The sequence below is a fragment of the Acomys minous genome, assembly GCF_964271855.1.
Source record: "Acomys minous genome assembly, chromosome: 16".
Classification (NCBI taxonomy): domain Eukaryota; kingdom Metazoa; phylum Chordata; class Mammalia; order Rodentia; family Muridae; genus Acomys; species Acomys minous.
The window spans coordinates 90,632,733-90,651,743 of record NC_140498.1 but is presented as its reverse complement, the minus strand read 5'-3'; the positions used below and the strand labels follow the sequence as shown (position 1 = coordinate 90,651,743).

The following is a 19,011-nucleotide window of genomic DNA, read 5'->3' as shown; positions in this document are numbered from 1 at the left end:
TGAGCATAGGACACCAGAGGAGCGCACACCACCACTCCCAGGTGGGGTGGCCCTTACAGTCCAACGTCAGAGAGAGGCACAAAATGTGGGGCAACCAGTATCACTGCAGCGGGACAGTGAAGTCCTGTTTGGCAATAATGTCACCTGCTCACTGAGAGTGAACGGCAAAGCATATCTGGAGTGACTTTGGGCAATGTACTGTAATTTACCATCTGCTCTCAAATATCAGCTCCTTCAAAGAAGGGGTCACTATTAGCAATAGAAAATAAAAGACACATCTCATCAGCATGATTCTTCTCAGGGAGCCATGGGAGCAGCCTCAGCTGAAGGAGCAGCCTGCCCCAGGCACATGCAACAGGCTCAGTCCCCAGCTCTTCTCCCCAAGGGGCAGGAAAGCCTTCTAAGCAACAGTGTGATTCAGCAGCTCAACGACATTACAGTCTCCGCAGTTTGTCTAAACAAAATCGAAGACCCTGGGATGTGTTGGGTCTCAGTCACACTCAAGTGCAATGTCTCCAAGGCCGCTGCTCTACACAGCGAGCTTCAGGATAGCCCAGACTATACAGAGTTTTAGGGTATCCTAGACTACACAGCGAGCTTCAGGATAGCCTGGATAGCCTGGATTACACAGAGAGGTTTAGGATAGCCTAATCTACACAGTGAGCTTCAGGATAGCCAAGACTCCAAAAGAGATGCCCTGTCTCAAAAGCAAAAATAAACAAAATGTTCAATGGTTCAATGTCTCAAATACTTCTAAACCACTTTCAACTCTGCACTTAAATTTTTTAAAACTGTGTGTGTGTGTGTGTGTGTGTGTGTGTGTGTGTGTGTGTGTGTGTGTGTGTAGGGGGTGTACATGCATATAGGTCGGAAGACAGCTTGGACTTGGTTCTCTCTTTCAACCACATGGTTCTGGGAAGAACTCAGGCCATCAGCCGTGGCAGCAAACACCTTTACCGACTGAGCCATCTCAGCAGAAGTTTGATACTTCTCCCCTGAATATGATAAAACTGCTTGCATTCGGGCTGGAGACATGGCTCAGTGGTTAAGAGCACTGGCTGCTCTTCCAGAGGATCTGAGTTCAATTCCCACACCCACATGGCATCTCACTGTCTGTAACTCCAGTTCCAGAGGATCTGGCACCCTCTCACAGACATGCAAGCAGAACACCAATGCACATTAAAAAAAAACAAAAACAAAAAAAACCACCTGCTCGCATTCCCACTGCTGTGCAAACGGTATGACTACATTCTACAAGGACAGTGTCCGGCAGTTTTCACTCTCTGTTGGAAAGGAGCTTAAGTGCTGCTGTTTGCTCCTGAGCCTCAGAATAGCAGGCAAGAGCTGATGACTCGGACTTTAAAAGAAAAGTGTCAAGAAAAAGGTGTCAAGACAAAGGCCCTGGGTAGAAACAGTTCTCCACAATCCGTAGCCAGAGGCGGCAGGCAGCTCACAGCTCACACAGACCTTTGGGTCACTTTGCTCCACTTCTAAAGCTTCACTCCTGGCCAAAGGGAAGGAGCATGGCTCACACTGCATTCAGACACCACCAACAGTCAAATACACACTGATGAAACTATCAAACTCTGTGCTTTTAAACATAAACCTAGGAGCACCCAGTCTCCAGAGCTGCCTATGTTGAATGCAGCCCACCTTTTATAGCTATGGAGCTTGCAGACCTGCTCCCACCCACCTGATCCACTGGTAAATGAGAAATGGTTCGGCAGGCTCCAGCCAGACAAGGAGGCCTGTGTGCATGCGTGACAAGCGCAGGAGGTGCTGCAGGAGGAGATAAGCCACCTCACCCTGCCTGACGGTACCAGAGAGAGAGATGCACTGACCCGTCAAGGCTGAGTGCTGGCGCCCCAGGTTTTGCCTCTTCTCTCCACCTCAGATAGACAGACCAACAACTTTCCCTCATGGAACAGCGTCTCATCTCATTTCTCACCGAAGCAGTCTTTGAAGAGAAGCCCGAGTGGGGAATGGTGGTCCCAGAACACTGCCATCCCCTAATGTCGTGGCTTGAGGCCAGAGGCAGGCAGGCAGGCATGGAGCAGATGGAGTCCTGGCAAGGTCCCTGCTGTCCCTGCACGAGCAGCTGCTCATTACTCAGAACCTTCGCTTGCTTTAGCTAATGCTCCAGGAAAAGCATTTTGATTTGATTCATTTCGGGACGGTAACGCGCAGCACAATTAGTGGTAAAATCAAACTGGAGGGTAGCCAGTGCTGACAATTGGAAACAAGGCACAAGAAATATGAGGCCAGTGGGTTGGAATTCAAAAACTCACAACTGTGGATTGCCTTGCCAAATCCCAGCCCCCAGGTGCGAGCGCTGGGTTCCTCAGGGCACAGCTCTGGAAAGGAGGCTGAAAGGCTAGCTTTCTCCCAGAGTCCTCCTGCAGGTAGGCTCCTGCTGTGGAGAGATTGGCAGCTTCAACAAGGGGTCTCGGGACTTCACTTAGGCACAAGGGCAGGGCCGGAGTTCATTAACTCCACAAAGCATAACACAGCAGCTGCACATGGTCCTTTGCTACAGCGCTTTTGCCCAAGAAGCACCAACCACTGCACTTGGAAGAGGACAAGGAGGATGTACACTTGCTATCTAGACCTGTGAGCCCTGAGTCAGCTCTTTGGGACTATGTCAATCTGTCTGAGGACTGAGGACAAGGCCACCTGGGATTGGGAGAAGGACCAGAAAGTGCCGCAGAAATCCCCTGACAACCTGATCCGACTGGTAGTGCCTGCTAGCTTGAAAGGAGAGCTCCTGGAGGAGGAAGGGTCTTCACACCTAAGCAAACAAAGCCAAAGCTTCGAGGCATATCCTGGACCTCACAGCGAAGTGGCTGCCTATCAACATAACCTGAGACCCTAAAGCACAAGGTGAGCTCTGACAACCAGACCAACAGTGCCCTGAGTGGACCAAGCACAGGCTGCTCCTATCTACATGAATGCACATTTGTGTGCAGTCTTGGTGCATGTGTGTCTCCATGAGCCTGTGTGTCTGCACACCTAACTTGCAGTACTTTATTTTCCTCTCAAGCTTGTCAGATATGAGCCCAGTGCTCACGTTACAAGTCTGCATGCTTGCTGTCAGTAACACCGCTCCAGCAACAGTGGAGCTGGGAGATAACACTAGCTATGGTTTCAACAACTTCACTCTCTAGCCTTCAGTTTCCCCACTGATGGAAAAGTCTCTGCATCAATCAAATGTGCAGGACAGAGTATCCTAAAGCTGCAGACTAAGCAGCAAGCATGCTCAGGCGGAGGCTATGCTTCGTACCCAACCACACATGGAAAAGCCTAACGAGGCTGCACAAGTGCTGTGCTGCTGCTGCTGTTTTGAGGATGCTAGATTGAACCCAGGGCCTCATGCATGGCAGGCAAGTACATGCTGAGCCACATCACTCGTCTCAACTTAGCTAATAATAATCTGTGGTTATCTACTAGCATTAAAGCAGAACAATAAAGTTCTGCTCAATTGTTAAAATTCCTACCTTTACTTTTTTTTTTAGCTCTGAATTTTCACTGTTAAGTATTGACTGGTTATAAAACTCCCTAGCAGCTCTTGTAGCTCTGCTCCCCTGTACCAAATGACACCCCACTGCCTGCTGAGCTGGTGTGACTACTCAGTCCTGAAATGCACTGGGGCAACATCCAGGCTAGCTGGGGCAAAGCTTTTGAGCTGCAAACTTCCTAACACAGTGGCTGTGTCAGACATTGGGACCATGAGCAATAGACAGGCAGGCTACCACGCCAGCGACGTCATCACTTCTATCAGCTAGTAATGTCATATGGTCCACCATTCCTGCAACAGTTCTATAAACCCACAGTTACTCACATGCACTAGGGTCTGCCCAGGGCAGGGCCAATACATGAAGGACAGTGTGTGGTGTGAGTGGCAAGGGAAGGCAGGCGCTGCCTTCCAGTGTTCTGCCCGTACGTGTCAGGTCACCTCTCTATCCTTGTCTCTATTCCTTTTAGACTGAGCAGAGGATACAGGAAAAGTAGGCCAAGTATATTTAATATTTTAAACTAAATACACCATTTGCTTAAGATAGTCTGGCCAGCTTCATCATGCCTGGCACTGACATCCAGCTCAATGGTTCCAGGATGAATTAAACACCAGTTTTAAAGGGTGCCATGTTCCAATGCCTTCTAATGCACCAGAGTTATTCGCTAGCTCCACATAAAAGCAGGAGGGAGCACATGGACATGCGTGTGGAGAGGCAGGGGTGTGTGCGGATGTGTATGTGCCCTGCGTACAGGGGGCGGGGGCGGGCTTGTGAATGTGTGTGCATGCTTGGAGGGGACAGGGAACATGCAGTGTGTGTGCATGGAGGAGGCAGGAAGGCTGCAGCTACTGTAGTGGGTGAGGCTTTGTCTTGGACGACCGGGAGGAGGGAGGACTGAGGTACTCACCATCCTCATAAGCTGCCACTGCCACCGAGCTGTTGATCCTCACAAAGGAGACATATGGCTGCATCCCAGGCTCCTCTTCCTCAGACTCAGATTCCAGGAAGGGGGCCACATAGTCCCAGGTGCGGGTGTCCCACACCCTCACATCCCCTGACGTATATCTGGAAGAGAACAACACTCTTGGTTCCAAGAGAAATCTGGAAGCCATACACAGCAGGGTTTGGGCTGGTTGGGAGGTGCTGTTCCTTTGGTGGTTTCAATGGGTGACTTATGGGGAAGGTGTCAACCGGACCACAAAAGGCTGTGAACACAGCCCACACTGCTACAACACAATGGTGCACGCCTTGAATCCCAGCACTCGGAAGGCAGAGGCAGGCGGATCTTTGTGAGTTCAGCCCAGCCTGGTCTACAGAGTGAGTTCCAGGACAGCCATAGCTACATAGTGAGATCCTGTCTCAAAAAATAAATAGACAGATAGCTAGATTCCTACTCTCATAACCAAGCCACTACTACATCCCTCCCACTGCAAGAACCACAAGCAGAAACATGGATGAGTGCTGGTATTCCATCAAACATGCGTGTAGAGGCACAGCTGCAGCTGGGACACTGAGAGCCAACAGCCCTGCAGACACAAGCTCCTCACACCTCCTCCAGGAGCACAGCTGATTAGGGCACTCCAACGACATCAGATCTGCTCAAAGGACTCCCTGCAGAGTCAGGCACTGCTGCCTTCCTATGAAGAGCACCTGTCCTCCCACCAAAAAAGCAAGGGCCCTAGTTCTGGCTGTCTGAAGGCAGCTCTGGCCACTTCCTGGGTGACCCCTAAATCATGAGGTCCTCAGGATGATAGGGTAGCCAAAGGAAGTTGTGCACTGCCTATTGCTGAGTCTACATTTCTCCCACTGAATCCCTTAGGCAAGGAGGGCAGGGGTTGAGAAGCAGCTGTGGGGGCCTCTTGAGGAGTACAGGGAGACAGGGATTCCAAGGAACAGTCTTCCCGAGGCCCTAACCGCACTCCCTCAGGATCTCACAGCAGAGGCAAACATCTAGTTTACCTCAGAAAGCTGGGACATGATCTTGTCTGAGGTGGCTACAGAATGCCATCTTAGGCGAGGTGCCCATGTCTATGTATTCTGTGTGTGTGCATGCGTGCTGGAGGAGGGGTACACGTATACCACAGTACATGTATGAAAGCCAGATAACAATGTGGAGTTGGTTCTCTTTCCACTTTTATGGAGGTTCCAGGGACAGACTCAGGACAGGACTCTAGGCTTTCAAGACAAGTGCTTTTATCTCCTTAGCCATCTCATGCACCCAAGGCAAGATCTCTTTGTTTGTCTGTTTGTTTTGGTTTTTCAAGACAGAGTTTCTCTGTGTAGCCCTGCTGTCCTGGACTTGCTTTGTAGGCCAGGCTGGCCTCGAACTCAGAGATCCACCTGCCTCTGCCTCCTGAGTGCTGGGATTAAAGGTGCCTGGAGAGATTTCTTAATAAGACAACGAGTGTCCTGCCTGCCTCAGAGTCGTTTTCTTTATAGCATGCTGAAGCACGCCCTCCCCACTAATTCACAGTAACCGTGTACGTTATGTAGCCCAAAGGTCACCTGTAGGACAGAGTCCAGACACCATTCTGTCAGGAGGGGCACACAATAGGGAGGCTTTCCCTCACTGGACTGCTGCACTCTGAGGATCACTCCTTATCAGTGACGATGCATAACCAAAGCTGCACACTGATGTGGCCCTGAGCAGTCACCACCACAGGCTCCAGGCTCTTCAGGAAGTGGTCTGGATGACCACATTAATGAGGAACCCCACACAGAAAGTGCCCCTCCTACAGCTGCACCAAGGCACCAGCCCAGCACCCTCAGCCCAACTCGGGCTCTTCATGGGAACATAACCATTTGTTTCAGCTACAGAGACCACAGGGAGGCTAGTGTGGGAATCCAGACTATGAGTCCACATGAAGGGAACCGTGACTCACAAAAGCAAAATGAAGTGAAAGGTACATGATAAGAAAACATAACCATGATATGTTCTTGCTCCAGGCAGTCCTGGCTGGACTGTTTCAGCACATCCATGCCCTTCATGTTGTGTTCCATGATGCCCCATTGGGGCTACAGTGGGAGGAGCAGGCTGTGGAAGGCACGCTCTGGGGGACCAGGGCTCCAGCTCACTGGCCTCTCCAGAGAGTTCTGAGGCAAACAGGAACAGATATCACAAGAAAAACATGTTTCACCTTTGAACGACACAGAGGCGAGCTGTGTGAGACAACTATTGCTATGTCCTCATTTGAGGAGTGGGCAGGAGAAGGGCAAAGAGCACCACAAGACACAGCTGAGTCATCACAGGCACTCCCGAGGCTGTGGCCCATAGGCTCCCTAGCTTCTGCAGGGATGCCTTTCTTTTGTCAGTGCTGTCACCCACAGGACAAAAACAGACTCCTCCCACACTTACCACACCCCACTCATTCCAGGGACTGCTCCAGACTCCTTGCCCCATAGGCCTGCAGTCAGGCTCCCCTGCTGACTCAGCTGCTGGGTGCTATCCCCACTGGCCATCTGTGCAGGCACTGGCTCCTCACCTGGCTGCTCTCTGCACCTCACACACAGCTTACGCTACAGAGAAGTGGTACCTGCAAAGAGCAGGTCACTGCCGTGCCCTAAGGGGTGGTAATGACGCTCCTTGCTCAAAGGCAGCAGCCCCAGCACTAATGGGGAGTGAAGCACCCAGAACACAGACAATCCTCCTCAGACTTCTGCATCTCCTTCCAAAAAGACTAAACTGTAGCTCTAGGAGACATCAGGCAAACCCAGTTATTTGCATAAACATGGAATTCTGCAGACAGCCACTTGAATTAACTCTGTTCTTCAAAGCCAAAGAAGCGTGAGACTCAAGCACATTCGCCCTGACTGGAGGCAGATTTCCCATTTGAGTAGGAGCTGCAGGACCCATGTGCACGCTCTGACAGCTAGGGAGAGAACGTCATAGCAGAGGACGTGAGGCTGCTGAGCCATGCTGCAGACAGGCATCTTCACCAGTGGACTGCTTAGGGCAGAGGAACCTGCACAAACTCCTAAGTGTGGTCTAAGTGTGCTTACTCACACTGACCAGGAGGAGCAAAGGAAGATGTGGGGATGGAGGTGGGAAAGGCCAGATGTCTCCATCGATGCCTAATGACAATTACACTCAACCAATTAAGACACCACTATGACGGCCACACTGTCAGGAAGCCTCCAGACCTCAGCGCTGATGGCTGTAACTAGTGTGCGTAGCACAACTACAGCTACGTAAGCTGATGCAGGAGCACAGAGGAAGTGAGGTGACCTCTTTGCAGAGTCAGGATGTACCCAGATGCACACGGGCCAGGGACACGAAGAACCATGTGCTTTCCCAATTATGCTAGGCCTGGCAAGGTGGCACTTACCTCTAAATATGGAGGTCAGAGATGGCAGACTTCCTGTTCAAAGAGTGGCACTAGCTCCCAAAGCCAGGCTACTTGGTACAACAAGGGCAACTGCCAATTTAAAATGATTACCAATGAAGAACAGCCAATTCGAAGCAGAGGCCACAAGAAAAGGGGGGCGGAGGAACCAGTCCCCTCCTATGTGACACCCTGAGAGGAAGGTGGATTTACGCCCCAGTGCCAGCTTAGTCACTAAAACCAAATGTGTTCGAGGTTCTTCTAAGCACTCTGGACAAGTGGAGGGGGGCTTAAGGGAAGGATGCTGAGGCACAGAGCTAAGTGGCTTATCCAAGGTCAGCTGGGCTCCAGGTCTTCCCCCCCCCCCCCGCCGCCCCCCTCCCCCCCGTCTGCTACCAACAAGTTACTCCACACCCTGAAACACAACTTTCAACAGACATTACTCCCAAGAACCTGGCCTGTTTTAAGTGAAACATAAGAAATGTGTGGTTTGCCTAGTGTGCTCATCCATCTGGGTAGGACACAGCACCCGCCCTCCAGATTCCCTCCATCAGTCCCACCACCCTATTTTATGGGAAGTCAGATAGCAGCAACCAAAGCCCCGGAAGTGGGAACTGGAGTGTGGGGCTGGGCTGACCCAAAACCGCCTTCCACACTCAGTATCATATCCTGGGTGAGTACAAAGATCATTGAAATTTCTTCCTTCACAGGACCCTGTTGCTGCTGCTCCCAACTGAAGTCTCAACTCTGTTCTGAATGCTTGGATCCCTGTGCCAAGGACTCAGCTGCTGTGGCCCCTCCAGCCAGGAAGACAAATGCTGCAGTAGATTACTAGTGACCAGTGTTGCCTGGAGTGCAGAGGGACACCCTTCCCCGAAGGCGGCACCCCCGACCTAGTGCTGACCATCCTTGGGGCCAGCTGGAGTGCAGCTCCCCAGGAGGAAGCTGTCCTGGTACTGGGCCTGTCTGGGGTGCTCTCCATGACGTCATGGCCAGTGCCATGCTGCCCCATAGCCACTGGCAGCTGCAACTTTGTTGGCATAGGATCTGCTCCTATGCACAGAGTCCTGTGAGCAGTCTACTCATGCTGGCTGTGACCTGGATGAGGGCTCTACTGGCTCCAGGCTGGAGGGGAGTGGCTGAAGGCTGCCTAGGTGTGGCGCCCACATACCAGAGGAGATTTACACCCTCAGCACTGGGAGGTCTTCAGAACTCTTCGCTTGCTCTGTGCTTTCTGTGGTGATCAATAAAATCTAGAGTATTTACCGTTTTCTACAGAACATGACTGCTGTATTGCACAATTAACAAAATGAACTCGGCCCCACAGTGCAGCCACTCTGTGGAAATGCACTAGAGCAAACATCGAGAGGAGCGTAAGATGTAGCAATTGAAAAATAATGAACATCTTAATGGCCCTTGCGTGGTGCATGCACTGCACACTTAGAACTGCTTTCCATACATCTTGGTTAATGACAATCAATAGAGTCAGAGTCGATGATGATTATGCAGAGTTATTGGAGCTGTGGCCCTTCCCATAATTCCCCGGAGAAGCAGAGATGGATAAATGCAGCCATGAGTTCATCAGTATTTATTAAGGACATTCTGGAGCGCCTTCATTAAAGATGTAATAAATGCAAAGCTCTCCTCTAGTTGCGCATCAGCAGCTTACCTCAGACTTACTTACTAGAAGAGCACGCATGCCTCACGGCAGAAAATAAATAAATTTCTAAGTATTTTTAAAAAGCGGTCCCTAGTGGGTCGTGACGGAGCTCCTTATGGGAAACAGTCCAGAGCCATAAGCGGCAGCACAAAATCCATACGAGGCGAGGCTGAGAGGAGACCTGCCAGGAGAAGGTTTCTTTGAAAAGGAGAAAGCTGGAAAGCATGTCCAATTTAAGTGTAAGTATGGGTGACAACCTCATCACCAATCTGTACTCTCAAAACCCTGCTATCCCAGGAGCCTTCTCAAAAGCCAGCAGGGCATCGACATGCCTGACGACTTTAGTTCCTCAGCAGAAAAGATTTTAAAATCCAGGGCAAATACACACGGCTTCACAGCCCAGCCTCTCTCAATATTGGCACACAGTCAGAGGAAAGGTAGACTTTTACTCATTGAGACAGTGGAGGAAAGATGCTTGTCAGTAAGTTAACTCACCTCAGATAAGTGTGCGTAAGTGTGCATGCATTCCCTGTGTCTTTCCCTGTGAATGACCAACACCTGAGACAGGTGACGCCTCAAAGTTGACGAACCTAAAGAAGCTCCAGGTCCAAGAGCAAACATTCAGACCCCAGATCCCATAGATAGAGGAGAAAATAACCCTGCACCAGGCCTGTAGCCGAGACACAGCAGAGCTCACCTGCTGCCAGAAAGTTGCAGTGTTTCTTAGGCATCTGCCCCAGTGATCTTGACTCAAAGGAAATGGTTCTCAACCTTCGGTCATGACCCCATTGAGTGTCATATATCAGATATCCTGCATATCAGATACTTACATTATAACAGCAGCAAACTTATAGTTATGAAGTAGCAACGAAATAATGTTATGGTTGGGTGTCATCACAACATGGGGAACTGTATTAAGGGGTTGCAGCATTAGGAGGGTTAAGAACCACTGATTTAAAGGATGAGATGGAACAGGACAGCCGAGCACTTTTAGGTGAAAGGAGAATTAACTTTTGCAGCACTGACTGATAGTTTTCCCTCCAAACCCATCTGCAGAGTAGAAACATGGGTGCACAGCCGTGGCTTCCTCCAGTAAAGGCAGGAACAATACATGGTGACCATGGAGACCGAGGGAAAGCACCTGGGTGGACTGAAGCATCCCTCAGGATATAAAGGGGCTGAATCTTTTAAACATCTGGGAAACACAGTCCTCTAGTGTGAATAGAAAGCCAGCTGATGGAAATGAGCTGCTTCAGACATGTGACACTGAGTGAGGGGGAGCTAACTGAGCACCACCACACACTCCCAGGCATGGATAAAAGCTTTTGGTGAGCTAATAGCTTAATGGCGGCAGAGTTGGCACAGAGCCTCAAAGGAGCCTAGGCTTGGCTCCCCGGACCTCCAGGCTCTACCTGGGAGGCTCCTCACTAGGTGGTTCTCCTGCAGTACTTATAGCAATCTCTACTTGGCCCCACACCTTGGTCTGGTGCTGTGACCTTTCTGAGCCCATGATGTCATCTGTTTGCAGGTTTTAACTTCCAAGGGGCCACTGGGGAAGAGCATAGCCCAAGCCCCACGGAACAGGGAAGCTGTCACAGCTCTTCACTCCTATTAATTCCCCTCAACAACATTCACAGAATGGTACTGTCCTTCTTTGTCTTTGTGCTAGAGTCTGGACCTAAGACATCATGTTTTCTAGGCAGACATACTTATCCTGAGCTACACCGCCAATTCCAACATATAATTGTAAGAACATCCTAAAACTGTAAGACTTGTCACCTATAAAAATCAAAATTAATGGGGGCTGGAGTGATGGCTCAGTGGTTAAGAAGTGCCACCTCCTCTTCCAGAGGTCCTGAGTTCAATTCCCAGCCACCACATGGTGGCTCACAACCATCCATAATGTGATCTGATGCCCTCTTTGGCAGATAAAACACTCATATACAAATAAAGTTTTTTTTTAAAAAATCAAAATTAAAAAGAAAAGGCAAACCAGATATTTCCTGTTGCGATGCCACCCAGCTTGCAGATGCAAGTGTGAAAAAGAATGCAGACTGGGGCCTCCTGGCCAGTACCACAAGGATCAGAGCATGGAGAATACAGGTGACCACTGAGCTGGGTAGGACAGAAAGAGACTGTATTTGGGAGTAACCTTAAACACATTTTTTTCCCTAAGAAATGGGAAATTTTAGCTGGAACAGAGTGGTCTGAAACGCTAGTCCCAGTGGCACGTGCCTCCGCCGGCGCTCACATTTTCTAGGATGCTGGTTTCATGGCTGTGACCTATGGAGACTCAGTCAGTCAGGAGCAAAGGCCTGAGGGAGAATGTAGTAGGGTGGGTGGCTTAGAGAGACTCCATCTGGGACTCTGAGACCCGTCCTCCGTGTCTCCTGGGTGCCACTCAAGCAGGTTCTGCGGAGCCCAAGATGCCTAACATGCGATCCCTGCCAGCTCAAGGAGGCTACAGTTAACAGGAGCAAACCTCCAGGAGGCTCAAAGGCACCGGTCACCAGATGCCCTGAGGACAGCAGTGCTTCTGGCACTATCAAGAAGTAGGGAGCTGTGTGCAGGAGCAAGCTTGTGGGGTGGCGTGGGGACTTGAGATCACAGAGTCACACTGTAAGCACTGAGGGCTGCTTCTGAGTCTGGAAGACACAAAATTCCTCTAAGCCCAGCAGATCCACAGAAGGGATCCAGCTAGCAAACCATGAACATGCAATGGCGACAAACTCTAATCAGACACATATTTGTAGGGAGAATGAGGGCTCCACAGCAGCCTCTGCTGTCTGACTTCCAGGACTATGTGGCGCCAAAGCAGAAACAGAAAAATCTGCAGACCTATCCACATGAAATGATCACAACGCTGACACACTGTGTGTTGCAGAACAGTCCAGTCAGCAGCAGGCCCACACAGTGTTCCTAAGGGACTATGAGCCTTCTAATCTGTACATGTACATCCTATGTTGCCATCCTCCATTCTCAGAACACCTAGAAAACAGGAAGTGGCTTTTTATTGTCTGTCATTGGGTCAATGAAGGGGGAAGTTAGGCACTAACTAAAGAATGTTTGAAGTAAATCTAAGAAAGGAATGAAGAGTGACATGGGAAGACTGCACTGAAAGGGAGGCAGGTCTCACTCAAGAGTGCTTGGGAACTTCTGGAGGGAGGCAGGGCTTCCTGGCCCATCAAGAATGGGACTGGGGATCTTGGGCGTGGCAGCACAGGCCTTTAGTTCCAGCACTCGGGAGGCACAGGCAGGGGGCTCTCTTGAGTTTGAGGCCAGCTTTGTCTACCAACAGAGTGCCAGGACAGCCAAGGCTACACAGAGAAACCTGTGTTAAAAACAAAACAAAACAAAAGAACGGGGACTGGGTTTCTCTGTAGAGTGCTGACAACGATGTGTAATTAGTATCAGTTGCAGTCTTGCAAATTACTAAAATCCACTGGATTTGATACTTTGAAAGAGTGACTGTCACAGTACGTTTACTATATACCTCAATTTCCAAACAGACGTGACCAGGTGACGCAATGGACAGTGCAGGCAGACACAGGTGCATGTGAGGTAAGAGTCAGCCACAGGCTGCACACAAGTCTATGGATCAGCAAGGAAGGTGGATGGAAGGTGCTACAGACACATCTGCACATGGAGCTCAGCTGAATGGGCTGCTGTGTCCACGACAGGTGCTCAGCTTCAGCCCCTCTCATTTTATGTGAAAAGGAGTCAGGAAGAACCAGGACTTGGCCCATCCATAAAATGTCAGCCTGGGCCAATGCAGCCTGAGCCAAAGCAAGAGCAGTGCATGGAGAATGCTAGGTGGGGAGACACAAGCAATCCCGAGCACAGAGCTTACTCACAGACTGGAGATAAGATGGAACCTAGCCTTTCGTCAGGTTCTTACTCCTGTCAAACAAAGAGAAACAAGAAGAATAAGGAAACTGCCACAAGCGAGAGCAAGGAGAGGCGGTGCTGTCTCTTTAAGAGGCTCCTCAGAGATGCTCAAGTGCAGAAAGCCTGGAGAATACAACATTGATTGGGAATGAGGTAACCACAAACACCACTGTCTCAAATGAAAAGGGATTCAAGAGCTGACCCAGAAAACAAGCATCGTAACCGCCAGATGAAAATTTAATGATAAACACAAGATGTTCTGCACACAAGAAAGACGGCAGGGTCTCGGGTGGAGCCGTCAACTGGAGCTTCTCTCAGAGAGCTTAGCCGAGGAGCCTCTCCGACCTGAAGCTCAAGTTTCACACAATCGATCCCAGAACACTGGCTTCGCTGGGCCTTTGGTGGCCTATCTAGTGCTGAGCAGATCCTCAGGGAGAGGGAGGTGGGGGGAGGGGCAGCTGCCTTCAGAGCCACTGGCCTGTGTCCCCCCCCTCAGGGCTGCATGCTCAGAGAGGCTCCTAACTGGACCTGGGGAAGGGGAGTCCTATAACTCTGTTCCCCGAGGATTCTGAGTCTCAGCTCAGCATCATGGCCTCCCAGCACCATCTTATGCACTTATGCAGAACCTTGAAGTCAGAATAAAGTAATCCTCAGACATGGAGTGAAGCACTCTGCCTCACCTCACAATGACACTGCAGGCCTGACAGCATCCTGACAGACAGACAGACAGCTTACCCACTGGATGTAAAGGCTGAGGGGTCTCTCAGAAAGCTGGCCCTCCCACCAGAGTCTCTTAAAACACAAAGGCCAACAAGAACACTCAGTGGGTAAGGGCATCTACAAACCTGACTGCCGAGTTGGGTCTCTGAGATCCACACAGTGGCAGGAGAAAACCAAGCCTGCAAGTTGTTCTCTCACCTGTGCACGTGTACACCCATGCAGCCATACAGACACACAGAAACCAAACAAGTAAGCAAATAAAAGGTAGTAAAAAAGAAACAATTCTTTATGGGAGGGCTTGCCATAGAATACTTCAGTAATCCATTTGAAAGTTCAATTCAAAGGTGCTTTAACTTTTTTTTTTTAACATTTCCTTCATTTGGGGGTGTCATGGCACATGTGGAGGTCAGAGAACAACTTGCAGAAATTGGTTCTCTCCTTCCACCAACGAACGTAAAAGAAGCGTGGGCCCCAGGGTGGAACTCAGGTATAGCTGGGTTTGGTGGCAGCTCTGGGCCATCTTGCTGGCCTGCACACGGTGCTCACTGAAGGTGCAGTGCTGAAGGAGAGTAACGTTAAGGAAGACTAGTGACTATCTCCTGGAGTCCAAGGGTGGCGCTTACTTCCGGGTTCCTCTAGGCAGCAGCCCTGAAGCAGCTCTCACAACGCGGACCGACTGGCTCTGAAACTTTCTGGCACAGAACCTGACACAGCAAATGTATCAAGTTTATGTCCTGAGGCATTAGCTCAAGAGACATCCTAACCCTAAAGTAAAGCTCGTTGTATGGTACATAGACAAACGCATGCCCAGATCTCCACAGCAGCAGCCGTGAAGAATTCCGCCTGGTGGGTTCCAGAACAGCAGCCAAAGGATTTCACAGAAGCAGACACTGACCGTCTCAGCCAGGAGACTCACAGATGCCTGGCTGTAGGCGAGGGAAAGAAGAGTTTGTGGCCGCAGCTTTGCCGGGAGTGAAGGCTGCCAACAGGAGAGTGAAGCAGGGTCTGTGTGTGCCAACACTAACTGTCCCTGCTCAACCTCTCTCTTCACAGACACTGAGACAAACAGGCACTGACCTCTCCCTACAGCTCCCCACTGTGCAGCTGAAGCCGAGATGCTTGGGCAGAGGGCAGAGGACAGGGGGTGAAGATAAAGACTGAGCGGATGCGAAGGGACACGAAGGGACACGAAGGGACACGGTTTTGCTTACCCTGCGATGACAACACCGTCATGAGAGCGCACGTCACACAAAACAGCATCGGGAACGTGCTCCAGCTCGCTCACAGCGCCTTTGCGATTCTGTGTGAGGAAAAGGGGAATGTGGTTTATACTATTCTTGGGGTAGTCCCCTAAGAATGTGCTCTGCTCTCACCTACATGCCAGAGCCATCTTCTGTGTTGTGGACCACACTCAAGCCACGGGGCATTCAGGTTAGTCTCTAGACCAGAGGCACTGTGTGGAGTAGAGAACATGAGATGCTGGCCTGTCCCCAGAATGTCACTGGGTGGGAAGGAGTGTGTGCACACAGGTAAGTGTCCCTGCACACAGCAGGGCCTGAAGCATGCCTCAAACGCATTAAGCAGCTCAGGAGAGAGCACTTAGCTGATATGTAAAAGAACTCCCAGTAGAAACTGAAACTGTTGCAGACATAGTAGGGGGAGGGGCAGAAAAGATGCCATTCTGAGTAAGCTTCCTGCTTCTCAAGGGAATGCTCTTACCCTGAACTTGGCTGCTCCTTGGGAACAGTAGGTGGGATGTTAAGAGGGGTGGGCGGAAGCAGGTTCCAGATTCATACCCTCCTGTGACTTCTGGGCTATTTCTCATGATCACTGAAATGTACTTTATATTGGTAAACTGTCACGTGTTATTTGAACTCAGAAAACAGAGATGCTGCCTCCCCATTTTAGACCCAAACATGGTCTTGGCTCCCTATTGGGGAGAGATAAAAACAGCAAGCAGCTAGGGCATTTTAAAAACTCATCCTTAAGCTGGGTGTGGTGGTGTAAAACTTAAATCTCAGCTCTTGCAAGGCAGAGGCATGTGGCTCTCTGCAAGCTCGAGGCCAACTCAGTCTGCACTGCAAGTTCTAGGACAGAGCTGCATAATAGACCTTGTCTCGCTAAATAAATAAATTAATAAAAACAAGTAAAACCTCTCATCCTTGAGTACCAAGGAGTTACCAGCTGCTAGCAGGTAACCCACTCGACAAAGGTCACACAGCTGGATTTCCTATGGCACAAAACCCCTGGAGAAGAGAAGCTGGGAGCTCATGCTGGGCAGTGCTCCGATGGGAAGCTCGCCCATGCAGACAGCTCTCTCCACCAGGAAGCTCAGCTGACTGCCTAAACTTCCCAGGCCATTTCTGCTGGATGTTTTAGGTACAATTTGTCGCCACTGCCACCTTTGTCTGCTCTTTCCACTGGGCTACTCCCGTCATCTCTGCGAGATGAGCACCTGGCTTGATGTCTCGCTAGCTGCTGTCTCTCTCTCCCTACTACTGACTCCTCTGCTATTGATCAGGTGCACAGGCTCCAAACAAGCCTACTTCTGGTTACCTTCTGTGGAGCAGACATCATGGGGCCAGCCAGATCTGACTTAGATGGTAGTGCTTACTGGGCTAAGGAAGACTGACTTGGCCAATTCCTCAGTGGTGACTAGTTCTTAACTAGGTGCAGTTCTGCCACCAAGGGACACCTGGCAATGCCTGGAGACATCTTGCAGTGTCACAATAGGGGCAGAGTGCTATTGGTATCTAGTGGGGACCCTGAGGTCCTGCTTGGCATTCTATAAAGAGTGAGCTAGTCCATGTCACCAGTAATGAAACTAGTTATCCCACAGGGGGAAGCACTGCTTGTTCACTGATGCATTGTCACTAATGCTTACCAGTGCAATGGTCATTACAGGTTACACGGTGACTAGTGACAGACATACACACAGGTGATATGTCAGCAGCAATCATGACAAGGCTTTCCTGTCTCAAAGGCTATTCAGATCAACCTTTAAGTGAGAGAAAGGTGGAGCTCTACCCCATCTCTAATGGTTCAATTCCCAGCTGCCTGCATGGGAAAGCAGCTTGGCCACAACCACCTTGCTGCGCCTCACACAGACCTGGAACATGATTGACAGCTTGCTCCCCCAGAAGCACTTCTTTGCAAACGCTTGGCTGTGATCTAATATTTCTGTAGAGCCTCGAAGTGATAAACGCCAGGGAGGCAAGCCAAGGGTTATGTGAGGAAGAACAGACGGCACTCAGCACCTCTTCTCCAGCAGCAGCTCCGCAGGCCCGTGTATGGCACTGCTGCCCTGTCAGCCCTCTGGGAGGTGAGGAAAGAGAGAGAGAGGTGGGGGAACCAACAAAGCAAGACTCCAGTGACCCTAAGCAGCCAGGAAAGGGGTGTCAGACAGAGCACCTCAGCCCCTTTCCTGTACAGCAGGAGGAAGCTCTAGGTCCAAGACCGAGAGAAGGGCAGCCCTAAGGTGGATGCTGAGAGCAGCAAGTGGGGGCAGGGAGGGCGCTGCTTAGCACACCTGATCTCTCCACTCTGGGAACGAGCCTCAGGCCACAACTGCAGCCTGGCTGCCTACCTTCCAGTTGGTTCTTAACGTGTGTTCCTTGGCGAGGCACTCTTGCAAGATGAGCTTCCAGCAGGAGTAATCAGAGATTCTGTTCCGGGGAAGGTGCCCCTCCTGCTGGCACAGCCGGTACCACAGCACCTCGTCTTCGGCAATCACCTTCCATGTCTTGCTCACCTAGAACAGCACAAGTGATGCAAATGTCAAGATCTGCAATTAGAGAGGCCTTGCCATCCAAAATCAATCAACACCTATATTACAGCCCCAGGCTTATGGCAGCATAAAACGTCTCATTAACAAAACACTCTGAGGTGGAAAAAATACGAGCAAATGTTTCCAGTTTTATCTCTCAAGATGTCAAAACTGTTATACCACCATGTAACGTCACATTTTAGATGGTGTGATAAATTATCATCTAACAAATGAAAGAGAAAAAAAGCACCAATACACAAAATGCTAAACAAACTTGAACACAGTAAGTATCCACACAAACACATAGTGCTTTCCAGAAAAGTCTGTGGATAGCATTTGCATAACCAATTTACAGAAGCAGGAGTCTGTACGCCGGGGTTGTGGAAGGCTTTAATAAACTAAATTTCAAGTTTATGCTGCATGGGGAACTCATATATATAGATAAAAGAATAGTAATAGCATTAATACAACACTCAAGCTCCTGAGCAGGACACAGTATATAATGGAGAAATGACTGCTACATCTGACAAATATCTCGGATCCCAACAGTACCCAGTATGTTGTTTCCAACCTCATTAGGGGTGCAGCAGGCTGACTTCATCACTGGACAGTGTATGAAGCTGGCCAGAGCACAAAGCACAGACTCTCATGGCCAAATAAGAAACTGAGCCACAGATCAACATAGCCAGCCTGCAGCATGCACTGGAGATGCAAAATGGAGGCCATGGCTGCTGCCACCCTGAAGCTGAAGTTCACGCTCAGCAAAGAGAGGGGGCTAGAAGCTTACAAGAACCTGTACTGTTAACACTCCCTTGGGACCAGTCAGACCTCAGAGGAGGAGGTGAGAAAACAGACTGAGGAGGACCAGCTGGGATGGGGGTGTGAAGATGTCTCAAAATCTGCTCCTTCCGGTGGTGGCAATTAGAGCATTACCAAAAATGATGGTCGGGCTGTGGCTGTGGCTGTGGCTCAGTGGTAGAGTGCTTAGCTAGCATGGGTGAGGTGTGAGGCCCTAGGTTTGATACCCAGTACTTGGGGTGGGGGTGGGGGAGCAGAGGAGATGGGTCAGTGGGCCAGGTGTTTGCTGCAGTGTGAGGACCTGAGTCTGGATCCTCAAAGCCCAGGTAAAGCTGGACGCAGCAG

General features: G+C 50.2%; 1 protein-coding gene across 1 annotated transcript in view; it reads right to left on the bottom strand.

Moving 5' to 3' along the window:
• The window catches only part of FBXW8 (F-box and WD repeat domain containing 8), an 88,486-nt gene that overhangs the window by 45,129 nt on the left and 24,346 nt on the right, over positions 1-19,011 (bottom strand). Inside the window, exons 3-5 of the mRNA XM_084764823.1 lie at positions 17,689-17,853; positions 15,314-15,402; positions 4,420-4,577 (exon numbers count right to left, since the gene is read on the bottom strand). Of these exons, the coding sequence (XP_084620949.1) occupies positions 4,420-4,577; positions 15,314-15,402; positions 17,689-17,853 (412 nt within the window). The remainder of the gene's footprint in view (positions 1-4,419; positions 4,578-15,313; positions 15,403-17,688; positions 17,854-19,011) is intronic.